This window comes from Hipposideros armiger, unplaced genomic scaffold, assembly GCF_001890085.2.
Source record: "Hipposideros armiger isolate ML-2016 unplaced genomic scaffold, ASM189008v1 scaffold_11, whole genome shotgun sequence".
NCBI classification, from domain to species: domain Eukaryota; kingdom Metazoa; phylum Chordata; class Mammalia; order Chiroptera; family Hipposideridae; genus Hipposideros; species Hipposideros armiger.
In genome coordinates, this window is record NW_017731361.1 from 7592529 (window position 1) to 7604231 (window position 11703).

The 11703-nt window shown below is 46.3% G+C and overlaps 1 protein-coding gene across 5 annotated transcripts in view; it reads right to left on the minus strand.

Annotated features, from left to right (window-relative positions):
• Positions 1 to 1545, minus strand: part of PRELID2 (PRELI domain containing 2) — an 83120-nt gene extending 81575 nt beyond the window's left edge. For all 5 annotated transcript variants that reach the window (XM_019663779.1, XM_019663789.1, XM_019663793.1 and 2 more), the window contains exon 1: positions 1372 to 1545. In XM_019663779.1, the coding sequence (XP_019519324.1) occupies positions 1372 to 1446 (75 nt within the window). In that variant the 5' untranslated portion in view covers positions 1447 to 1545. The remainder of the gene's footprint in view (positions 1 to 1371) is intronic.
• Between the last annotated feature and the right edge of the window lie 10158 nt (positions 1546 to 11703).

Genomic DNA, 11703 nt, shown 5'->3' on the forward strand with positions numbered 1-11703 from the left:
CATTACAGAATCCCTTCAACATGCCAGTCCTAACAAAAAAAATGGGGTGTTTGCTGTTTCTCTCTTGGGCCTAGAAGACTGGCCTAAGACAAAGTCTACACCAGATCCATAATTCATGTTTCATTCATTTATTCACTCATCAAATTTTTATTGAGCATCTAGTAGATGCCAGGCACTATTCTAGATAATGGAGATAAGTGAACAATGAACAAGCTGATGTTCCTCCCCAAAAAGGCCTCCATGGCAACACCAGGTTCACCAGCCAACTACCACTCCTTCCTGACGTGGGCCGCCAAATGTGTCACCCCCCTCTCATAGAAGTCAGGTCTTATCACTTAAAAAAACTCTAAATGGAAACAGTCATCTCCCTTAGTTTGACTTCCAAGTGGCCTATGGGGCACACCGCCTGATGGCTACCGTTAACCCAAATTCTTGCAGATCCTGCTTAAGAATGAAAAAAGCTAAAGGGGAACCTAAAAGATCTGGCACAACACTCACCCCAGATGCAGATAACTGAGGCCTGGAGAGAAAATGACCTTTGACCAAGGTCATCACGTGAACTAACTAAAGGCAGAGCCAGACCAGGGGTCCCCACCTCCCAGGCCTGGGTGCTTTTGAAATTTCCCGTTCTCCTATTACCAGACACCACAGTCCTGGCAGAGCCCTTGGGAGAAAGTGGGCACTGAGCACTGAGACTGGGGTGCTCAGGCACAGCAGTAGGAACAACATTTTAAAGGACTTACTAAGCATCCATCACTGTGATAAGCATTTTGCATGAATTATCTCACTTGATTCCTCACAAGAAAACCCTTTCAGTCGATACTATTATTTCCCCCATTTCACAGATTACAAATCTGCCCAAATCTCCACAGCTGTTTAAACAATGAGACAGGTGGGGGAGGCCGTAGAAAACTAACGCAGAGTAAACCAGGATGATGGCTTCAATGCCTCCCACTGACTTTTTAAGGGGTCGCTGAAGTATTAGAAAGATCGACAAGTCGTGTGGAGCCTCCGCAGGGGTCCAGGGCTTGGGCTCCCTGTGACTCTCCCACGAGCCTCTCCCTTCGGCTGGCACAGGGTGCGAACGTGATGCCCCACACGGCGCCTGTCCCGCACGCCACATGGGGAGCCTTCGAGGAAATCCGCCCCCACCCTCATCCAGCACATCCCAGAGGCGAAACCGGCAGCTGGAGGGCGAGATGGTGGGTACGTAGGGGAGAGGGAAGAAGAACGGAGAGAGACGAAGAGGGGAGCGGGGAGGAAGGGAGAGGGGAGAGGAGCAGGCAGCGGGCGGCTGGAGCGCACACAGCCGGCCCGGCGGAGCCAGCGCGGGAGAGCGCAAACCCGGCCTGGCCAGAGCGGGGCGGGTACCTTTCGCAGGAAGCTGGCGACCACCTGCTCGAAGGGGTACTTGTACACCTGGTGCACCTCCACCGTGACCCCCATACCCGCGCGCCGGCCACGCCTCCGCGAGCGCAGGGCCACCAGAGCAACGCCCGGGCCGCTGGCGTCCAGACCCGGGCGGCCAAAGGGGTGTGGGGTGGTGTTTTGGTTTTTTTTTTTCCTCCTTTTTCAAACTTTCGAAACTTTATTGTCCACTCGGAGAAACAGACAGGCGCTCCCGCTCCCGCCCCCTTCCGCCCACGTCCGGTGTCGGCGGCGGGGCTCCGGAGGTGCGCTGGCAGCGAGTTGGGCCGGGGCGGCCTGCGCCCAGAGGCGCCCGGAGCGGCCCGGCCCTCCCCCCAGACCACACCTGCAGACCGCAGTTTCTCTGCCCCTCAGGAGGCTCCATGTCATACTCTGCAGCTTTGGCCTTTGCTTGTGTGTCATCACTTCTCCTGGAGCCACAGAGTCAGCCTTAAGCCGCTGTTGGCAACACTATAAAAGTAATAAATATATATTAACTACCCACCCTTGAAGCTCAGGAGTGGTAATATACGGAACTCTCCTCGGTGTAGCTGAGTCTGGTGTGACAAAGGCCAACAATTCACACGACCGGGCAGCTGCCTCTCAGGATTGAGACTGGTCTCCAGAACAGTCAAAATTGCCCTTGTCACCTAGGAGTGTCCAGGAAATAAAGAACCGTGGCTTGGCATATCTGGCTCCAAAAATCCCTATGCTCCTTAAAGGTTAAACACCTTGGAGCAAGGAGCAAAGGGATTCGAAAGGAATTTTGAGTATTGTACACGCGGCTGTGCAGATTTTGGAGAACTAGCAAGTGAATCCATTCATTCAAATAAGTTATTCAACATATTACTGAGCACCTACTATGCGCCAAGCACTGTGGGAAGCTCTGGAGTCAACCGTATATAAAGCGCGGTCCCCGCTGTCAGGTAGGATGCGCGAGTCAGGTGACTTAATGCCCAATAAAATAGGAAAATAAACAGGAGAATGCATAAAGTTACAGCGGGCAGGGCATGATTTTAGCGAGGATGTATAAGGAAGGTCTGTGAGGTGGTGACTTTTACATTTATAGTTTTATCATCTCACTTGCCCCTGACACACATAATCATAATGGTCCAGCAAAAGCGAAGCTTTGGATAAATCCAGCTGTGCACTCACTCCCTGTGTCACCCAAGCCGCTGAAAGAGACTTGCGGGCGAAATATACACTCATTGAATCAGGCCTCTTTAATTCATAACCACTAACCTCAAGGGGTGCCAGATAAAAACACTACATTTCTCTAATCCATTTACTGTCTCACAGTCCTCTCATCTCAAACTTCCAATACCTCCCCCTCCCAGCCTTATTCTCAGGTGATTACCGTGCTTCCTTTTTCACTTAGTAAATAGGGAACTAGGTGTGCTGTGTCTACCGCACCTGTCCACCCGCCTGTCTACAATGCCCCACCTTCTCTCCTGGTCTTGTGGATGAACTGTCAGCCCGTAATTTAGGGCCAGTCTCTCCACGGGTGCACTGAATCCAGGGGTGGGCTGGCCAATGATTAACAAACAGCTTCCCTCTAAAAAACAAACAAAACGAGGCCCTGATCTCTAATGCTTGCAATTTCTGGGCTGCAAATCCTCCCACTATGGCCAATTTCAAACTACCAATGTGATGTCACTGGCGGAGCTGGGACTAGAAGTAAGGAGGACACCATTGTGTGGCATTTCCACCATCCACATACAGTGGACAGAACCACAGGAACATAAACCATGGCAAGTGTAGCAACATAGAACGGGATGAGTTTTGAATACCCATTACCCTCTTTAATATAGTTTATTTCATTGTAAATGTATAAAAATTTAACCATGGCTCTACTTCACAACCAGCTGACGGTGTTCAGAACATAGCACCGCAAAATGTGGCCTGTTGAATATTTTAAGCTGAAGAAGTTTGAGAAAATGGCAAAACCTGGACATTCTCTCTGACCCTCCCCTCCCGCCTCCCCTGAAGCAGGTGATAGGACCCTGGTGTGAGAAGTGCCCTCTCTATGCCAGGAGGAAAAGAACATCCCTATCTCCAGGATGGTGGCTTCACCAGGAAGAATCTGAACAAAAAGGTTTTGCCAAGTCTCCCCCAGTTTCCTACATGTATCTCGTGGTCTTTTTCTATCCTAGGTCTACACAGCTGTCCACTCTTCATCAAACATAGCATGAAAACACTCAGGTTTCACCATTTCTTCAGGTCTTCATTTCGTTATGAAGGCTCCCTGTCACATAAAACTTAGAATAAATAAATGTGTATGCTTTTCTCCTGTTAATGTCCTTGTCAGTTTAACTTCAGACCTCTCCAGGGCCCTAAGACGGTCCAGGAAAACTTTTTCCTCCCCTACATAGCTCTGCCACATCACTAAAAGTTCCTTGTCTTCTTTCTTGTTCAAGGATATGTCTCTAGCAATATCACCCCCCTCCCCCCACTTTCTTGCATCATCAGTTTGCCTCTACTGGATTATTCCAAACTACTCACCAGATCACTACGATTTCTCCCATCTTAAAAAAAATCCACTCTTCACCCCTTATCTTCTTCCAGCTCTATTCCAATTCTCTGCTCCATTTTTGCTCCTCAGAAGAGTTGCCTAGAATCTCTTGAAATGTGAAGTTTGGATCCATGCCACTCCACTGAAACTGCTATTGTCAAGGCCACCAATGACCAAATTGCTAAATCCAGTACAGTCATGTGCCACTTAACAGCAGGGATATGTTCTGAGAAACGTGCCATTAGGCGATCTCATCGTTGTGAGAACATCACAGAGTCCACTTACACAACCATAGATGGTACAGCCTACCGCACACCTGGCTATATGGTGTATCCTACGGAACCTAGCACAAACCTGTACAACATGCTAATGTACAAAGCAACACGACATTAAATCAAGCACGAGAGAGAATGATGCAACCAAGAGACGCGGTGAACACGAGATGGATGAGGCTGCTCCAAGTGGAACGTGGCATATTGTTTCACAGCAAACTTCTTTTTTATGAGTAGAAGGCGCACTCTAAAATAATGATAAAAAGTATAATATAGTATAGTATAGTCAATACATAAACCAGGAACATAGTCGTTTATTATAATTATCAAGTATGATGTACTGTGCATAATTGTATGTGCTGTACTTTTATATGACTGAGAGCACAATAGGTTTGTTTACACCAGCCTCACCACAAACACGTGAGTAATGTTTTGTGCTAAGACCTTATGATGGGTAAGATGTCACTACACCAGAGGAATTTTTCAGCTCCATTACAATCCTATGGGACCATTGTCATATGTGCGGTCCCTCACTGACCAAAACGTTGTTAATGGGCACATGACTGGAATTAATTCTCCATCTCTACCTTACTACACCTATGAGCAGCATTTCCTCAAAATACCAAATGAGGAGTGGGGTGGAGGGTTAGGTGCCAAAGCCATTACAGGTTGAATACACATAAAACCACTCCACTTACAGAAAAAAACAAAACAAAATAAAAACCCCAGCCTCCCTGGGTGACTACACAGGCTCACAAAGGAAAGATAACTTACCTGCAGGAGTTTAAGGGGACCTGCACCTGACTGCTACCAGATAGCAGCTGGAGACGAGATGTGAAACACAAGGCCCCTGCTAGGCTGGGCCCTGGGTTCCCACTCAGCTGACCACCGATTTCTTCCAGAATGCATCCCTGGGCAGCTGCTCACCTCCTAATGAACTGGCCACAGAACACCAAGGTCGGGTCCTGAAAGATTAAAGGCCCCACCAGCACCTGTTGGCTGTACTTGGGCTGGTTGGCTGAGCGACTTGTTTAAGAATAAATGCCACTTACCCATTCCAAGGACATCGGGGCACTCTGCAGGTGGAAATATGTGGCAGGTTTGATGAGGGAGTCCACTGTCACATAATCTTCTGGCTCAGAATCGCAGCCAGTTTGTACAACAATAACCTTCGTTGCTGTGTCCCCAAGAGAGAGAGAAGGAGCTGTGAAACAAATTCCCAATGCTTTGAAATGGCTTAACTCGTCAGGGGCTTGAGTTTGGAAATTTGCTGGCCAGCCTCACAAGTTCATAACCTTATTTGGTCTTTAAGAGACCAAACTCATCTATGTATCTTCAAGGCAAGGCACAGTAGTAGACATCCAATACAGTTTGATGGAATGAATGAATGATTGGCCCTTTATAAACAAACGCTGTGAGGTTTAAGCGGACAGACAGCGTCAGCCCTCACCCTCACTCCTTGCCCTCTCCCCTCTTCGCTTTTTTCACCCGCTTCATCTGCTTCAGTTCCCTCCTCTCACCATCCTGACTATCACAGCTCTTTATTATCCAATCGTATAAATACCTGTTTATGTAAATTCTCCCCTGGACTGTGAGGCTCTCCAGACTGGAAAGAACTGTCTGTTATTCACCCTGGCCTATCCGGTGCTGAGTAGGAAACACCTCAGGCGTCCACCTGTGTTTCTCCGTTACTCACGCACTACTGCCACGCTCACAACACTTCTAACAACAGGTGTGTGTGGTTTTTCCCACACCAACCAATTCTGTGACACCAGTTGGGTGTCCCACAATTTAGCTCAATCCTGACACTACACCTGGGGATAGCATCAGGTCCCACAGGTTCAGGGCACAGTCCCACAAGACTGACACCACCACCCTCCCCCATGACAATCACAAGTCCAAGGTAATACCTGTGCTTCTGACTGGTGGACTATAAATCAGAGGTTCCCACGACTTCCTCCTTGGTTTGATTAATTTGCTAGAGGGGCTCACAGAACTCAGGGAAACAGTTTTCTTACTGTTTATCAGTTCATTATAAAAGGATAGGATAAAGGATGCATCCAGATGTATGAACATCCAGATGGAAGAGATGAATAGGACAAGGTACGTGAAAAGGAGCATCAAGTTTCCATGCCTTCTCCGGGCACACCACTCTGCCAGCACCTTCCACGCGTTCGCCAACCTGGAAGCTCTCCAAACTCCGTACTTTTGGGGATTTTTATGGAGGCTTCATCATTTAGACATGATAGATCATTAACACCATTGCCATCTCTGGGGAGTGGGGGTTGGGGTTGAAAATTAGAAAATCTTAGCATGGTCTATCTGGTGACCAGCCTCCATCCAAGAGCCATCCAGAGTCGCCTCATTAGAACAAAAAAAAATCCCTCCTATCACCCAGGAAACTCCAGAGTTTTAGGAGCTCGGTGTCAGGAACCAGTATCAAAGACCAAATATTAGAACAAAAGTTGCTCCTAGTGCTCTTACCACTTAAGAAATTACAAGGGTTTCAAGAGCTCTGTGCCAAGAAGTGGAGGTGGGGTAGGGGGTACAGAGTCCAATATATATTTTCTATTGGTCTGGCAAAATGCCTGGCACATAGTATGTGTTGCATAAATTTGTGAATGTAATTAGGCTATGACCTTGAGCAAGTTCCTTCTTGACCCTGCACCTCAGTTTCTCTATCAACAAAATGACCAAGTGAGCCAAGTTTATCCCTCTTTTCCCTTCTAACTCCCTGAGATTTCAGATATGGACTAGAGACTCAAGTCAGGCAGCACGTATATAGTTACTGGAACCAGTGTACAAGCCAGGGATTTGCAGGGAGAATAAAGCAAAATCTCAGAACAAAGTTCACAATGTCAGGAAAAGTAAGACCTGCAACATCACTGAACCAGGCTCCTCCCCCAGTTAAGGATGAGGTTGATCAGTCAAAGGAAGTTCAAGGGCTTTAATCAGGAAGAGGGGAAATATTTCAGGGCCAGGGAGCCAGCAGGTCAACATACCATGCAACATGTCACAGAGGACCTAGAAGGTCTATCAAATTCCAATGCCTAGCACAAGAAAGGTATAAAATATCTAGTATTACAGAGGTAAATGTGGGTGGTAAGGAGGAAAAATAAAGTGGAGAAAAAGGATCAGAAGTGTGATGTGGGGCAGAGGGGAAGCCCTCCCTGACCAAGTGACATTTAAACAGGAGAGTTGAAAAGAAGAGAGAGAGCAAGTCATTCTCATATTTCAGGGATAATCATTCCAGGCGGAGGGAGTGGCAAGTTCAAAGGCCCTGAGGCAGTAATCCTTCACCTGGTGTGACTGAGAACTGTGAGAAGGCCAGTTTATTGGAGTCAAGTCCTGGGAGATAAGGTCAGAAAAGTAACAAGGATCAAGGCCATTGTGAAGATGCTAGCTTTATCTCTGTGTGAGATGGAAAGCTACTGAGAACTCTGAGCTGGGGAGAGACATGATCGGAACTCTATATTTTCACAGAATCTAGTGACCGCAGAGGCAGGGGGAAGAAAGAAACCAATTGGGAGGCTATTGCAATCATCTAGACGAAGAGATGATGGTGGCTGAGACCAGGAGGTGAGCAGTGTTTAGCTTCTGGGTCTCTTGTGAAGGGAGACATGGCAGAGCGTGCTGAGAGGGGGGAAGTGGGATATGAGAGAGGAGCCAGGGATGACTCTCGGGATCATACTGGCCCCCATGGTGGAGAAAGCCCACCTGGCTGTAGAAGGACATAAAGCCAGGTGTAGGGTCATTTCCCAGGGCTGCTATAAGAAAGGCTCACAAGCTGGGCTGCTTGCCCCGCAGAATTGATTGTCTCACAGTTCTCAAGTCTGACATCAAGGAGTTGGCAGGGTTGGTTCTTTTTTAGGGCTGTGCGGGGAAATCTGGGTCATGTCTCCTCCTAGCTTCTGCTCGCCCCAGAAATTCCTTAGCTTGTTGGCGGTGTTCTCCGTGTGTGTTCACATCATCTTCTCTCTACACAGTGTGTCTGTCTCTGTGTCCAGATTTCCCGGTCATGTTGGATTAAGACCCACCCTAATAACCTCGTCTGTTATAGGCTGAATTATGCCCCATCAAAATTCCTATGTCTAACCCCCAGTACCCAGAATGTGCCTGTATTGGAGAGACAGGGCCTTTAAAGAGATAATTAAGGTAACGTGTGGTCATATGGGTGGGCTCTCATCCAACAGGACTGGTGTCCTTAGAAAAAGAGGAATTGAGGACACAGGTGTGAAGAGAGGGAAGACCATCTGAAGACACCCATCAGCAGCCAAGGCGAGACGCCTTAGAAGAAACGGCACCTTTTTTTTCTTTTTTTTTTTTTTTAGCACCTTTTTTCTTTTCCTTTTTTTTAACATTGGGAGACATAGAATATACAATTTTGTCATGTTCTTCAACAAACTAAAGGCATTATCTTCAAAAATGTGGTATTAATTATATTCCATTGCATAAATGAACCATACTGTTTCATTGTTTTTGTATTATTTTTGTAACTATTGCTGTCATGAAATTCCTTGGGGGTACATTTTGTCAGCATGTTTTATTTCTTTTGTAGAAGAGAGTCCCAAACAGGTAGTTACTGGGTTAGAAGATAGGACCATTTTAACCCTGTCAAAACCTGGATCTTAGCGCGCTGCGCTGCCAGAATCATGAGGAAATAAACTGCTGTTGGTTAAGCCACCCAGTCTGTGGTCCTTTGTCATGCAGCCCCCGGGGCAAACTAACGCATTACTTTAACTTGATCAACTGCTAAAATCCTCTTTCCAGATGAGGTCACTTTCATCTGAGTGATGAGGTACTGGGGGTTAGGACTTCAGCATCTTTTGAAATACATCATTCAACCCATCACACCAGACACAAACAAGCAGAGACAATGATGAAGAGAGTCCGGTGGCACCAGATCTCCAATCCTAGTCCCAGAATTCCACACAATGCCCTGTTTCCTGCTCAGCTTCTTGAATTTTCTCAGCTTTTCCAGGATCCTTCCAGTCAATCTCCTTTTGTGCTTAACTTAATTTGACTGGCGTTTTCTATCACTTTCTACTTCCATATCCTACCTAATAGGATGTGGAGGAAAAATTTAGCTGTTATGAGTGCATATGCCAGAGGGGGGAAAAAAAAGAAAAAAGAACCCTGTATTGCCGGGGCTTTTTTCATCTGTAATCAACCCAGCTCCTGAGAACTTTGAAAGTTGAGCCGCCTTTCACATTTATATTTTTCATTCTCTGTTTTCTCTTTTCACCTTGATTGCTTAGAAATCCAATAAGAATTTTATTCATTTTGTTTGCTTGGTAAAATTGCATCCCTTTAAGGCCCATTCAGCTCAGAGTATTACTACTACAAAAGGGGAAATTTTTTTTTGTAATAGCAGTAGCAATTAATGGCATGCATTTACAAAGAATCTAAGGTATTGCCTATCTAGGAAGACCGATTCTAAAAGGCTGACCTCACACCAGACTGAAGACCAGAAATTACTGAGGGACAGTTGTGGCCATAATGCAGAGATTAATAATAATAAAACCAAAGTTACACAGGAAGAATGTCAAATGAAGTGCAACTTAGAAAGGTAAGGGGTAATATATTCAGCCTCAGTGTGACTAAGTTTGCCAAGTCTTTTCCCTTCCCACATTATTTTGCTAGAAGAAGGTGTGAGCAGTAAGATAATGCAGGGTTGGAACGGGACAAAGGGAAGAAGGGAGAAGGGAAGGGGCGGGGAAGGGGGTGGGGAAGGAGGTGGGGAAGGGGGCAGCCGTAATCGGCACCAGGGCTAAGGAAGAGTGCGTTGAGGGACAAATAAACTGAACACGACCTAACTTTGCCTTGAGCTAGTTGTTCGATTCTTCTTCTCAAAGGACTATCTAATTGATGAGATCAGACAGAAAGGAGGATGTCTCAGTCAATACCATACCACCCAAGAAGAACGACAGCTATCAAATATTAAGCCCATTCCCAACTCCAAAGGGATTGCTGTCCAGATGGCTTTATACATTTATTCTTAGCAGCCATCTGAAGAAGTAGCATTGGTCTCAGATTGGGTTCCCTGGAAACAGACTTTTTAAGACAAGAAGTTACATACAGGAGGATTGGGGGTGCTTCAGGAAGATACACCCACAAGGGAGTGAAGAATGCAGGACTGGACAAAGAGGTCATGTATCCCAAAATTTGGTTCCGGTTGAGGCCTCAGCCAATCCTGTAGGAAGCTCTGGTGCTGGGTGGTCCCCATGAGTCAAGGGGGCTGGGAGAGGTAATTCCCTTGTAGTGGAGGCCAGTTCCCAGTGAGGAGTACTGCTTTGGGGTGGGGGTGGGGGGAGCACAGACCCTGCAGAGGGTTCTGGGTAGAACTCTACCACAGCCATTACCGTTACTATCCACAGTTTACAGATGAATAAACTGAAGCTTCCAAAGGGAGTAGAATTCAGAGTCTCTAACCTTTATCTGCAAAGGTATAAACTAACAGGTGTAAAGTCACTGGAAGAAAACTAGAATGGCTGGAAGGCAGAACACACACAAGTGCCCACATGAAAGGCACTGATGTTTTTACAGAAAAGAATAAGCCCATCAAAAGAGGGATTGGTGACGTATGAAGGCACGAGAAAATAAAATTCCAGAGGTAAACATAGATACTGGAGAAATTACCCCTGGAAGTAGATGATTTACATAACGACTTTGAATCATTCTTTCCTCATTGGGAAAAACTATTGTTTTCCTAAAGTGGTCACATGAAGATTAACCTAAGTCCTCAAGCAACTGCCTGATCTCCACCTTCGTCTGCTCACCAGGCAGACTGACTTGACCAATAAGAGCATTTCTGACTGGTGTGGGAGTGATGCCTCAAAGTATAAAGTGGTTCCTGATTTCGCTTTAGCCTCTCAATTGCTTAATGACTATTGTGGATGATAATATGTGGTGGTTGAATGCGGTTGGTTACCCCATGTCTACCCCTAAGACATGGACCCTCTCTCATTTAGAGATGAGATAAAATAGATGCTGAGCATGTGAGTCAAAGGGCTAATTCCAGGGGTTTAACAAATTTACCTATGTCACATGCATCCTAACATTATCCTTACAGGCGACCAAGCATAACAGACTTGCTTTTTTTTTTTTAACTATAGTTATTACTACCATTGTGTTACACGTGGTGACCAGGAGGCTTGGCCAGCCTGTCGTTTCTGCATGAAACACAGTCTGATGATGCTCTCAGAGTCTCCCTGGGACAACCAATTAAACAACTGTTAAAGGATGGGGAGATCATTCTCAGTCCTCCTAAGATGCTAATTAGTCCAGCAACAGCTGCTTCCCTAACCTCAGAGCTGGAATAAAGAGGAAGCTTAAATGCCAATTTCTCTGGGTACCAATCTTAAAAGATTGACTCATCTACCACGACATATGAAACCAGCCAGCAAAAGGTACCCCATGACCTGGGAATGAATGATGACTATCACAGCTTACAATTAACCAGCCAGGGACTCCAGAAGAAAGGGCCAGTCCACACCTCCTTCCAGGTCTCCT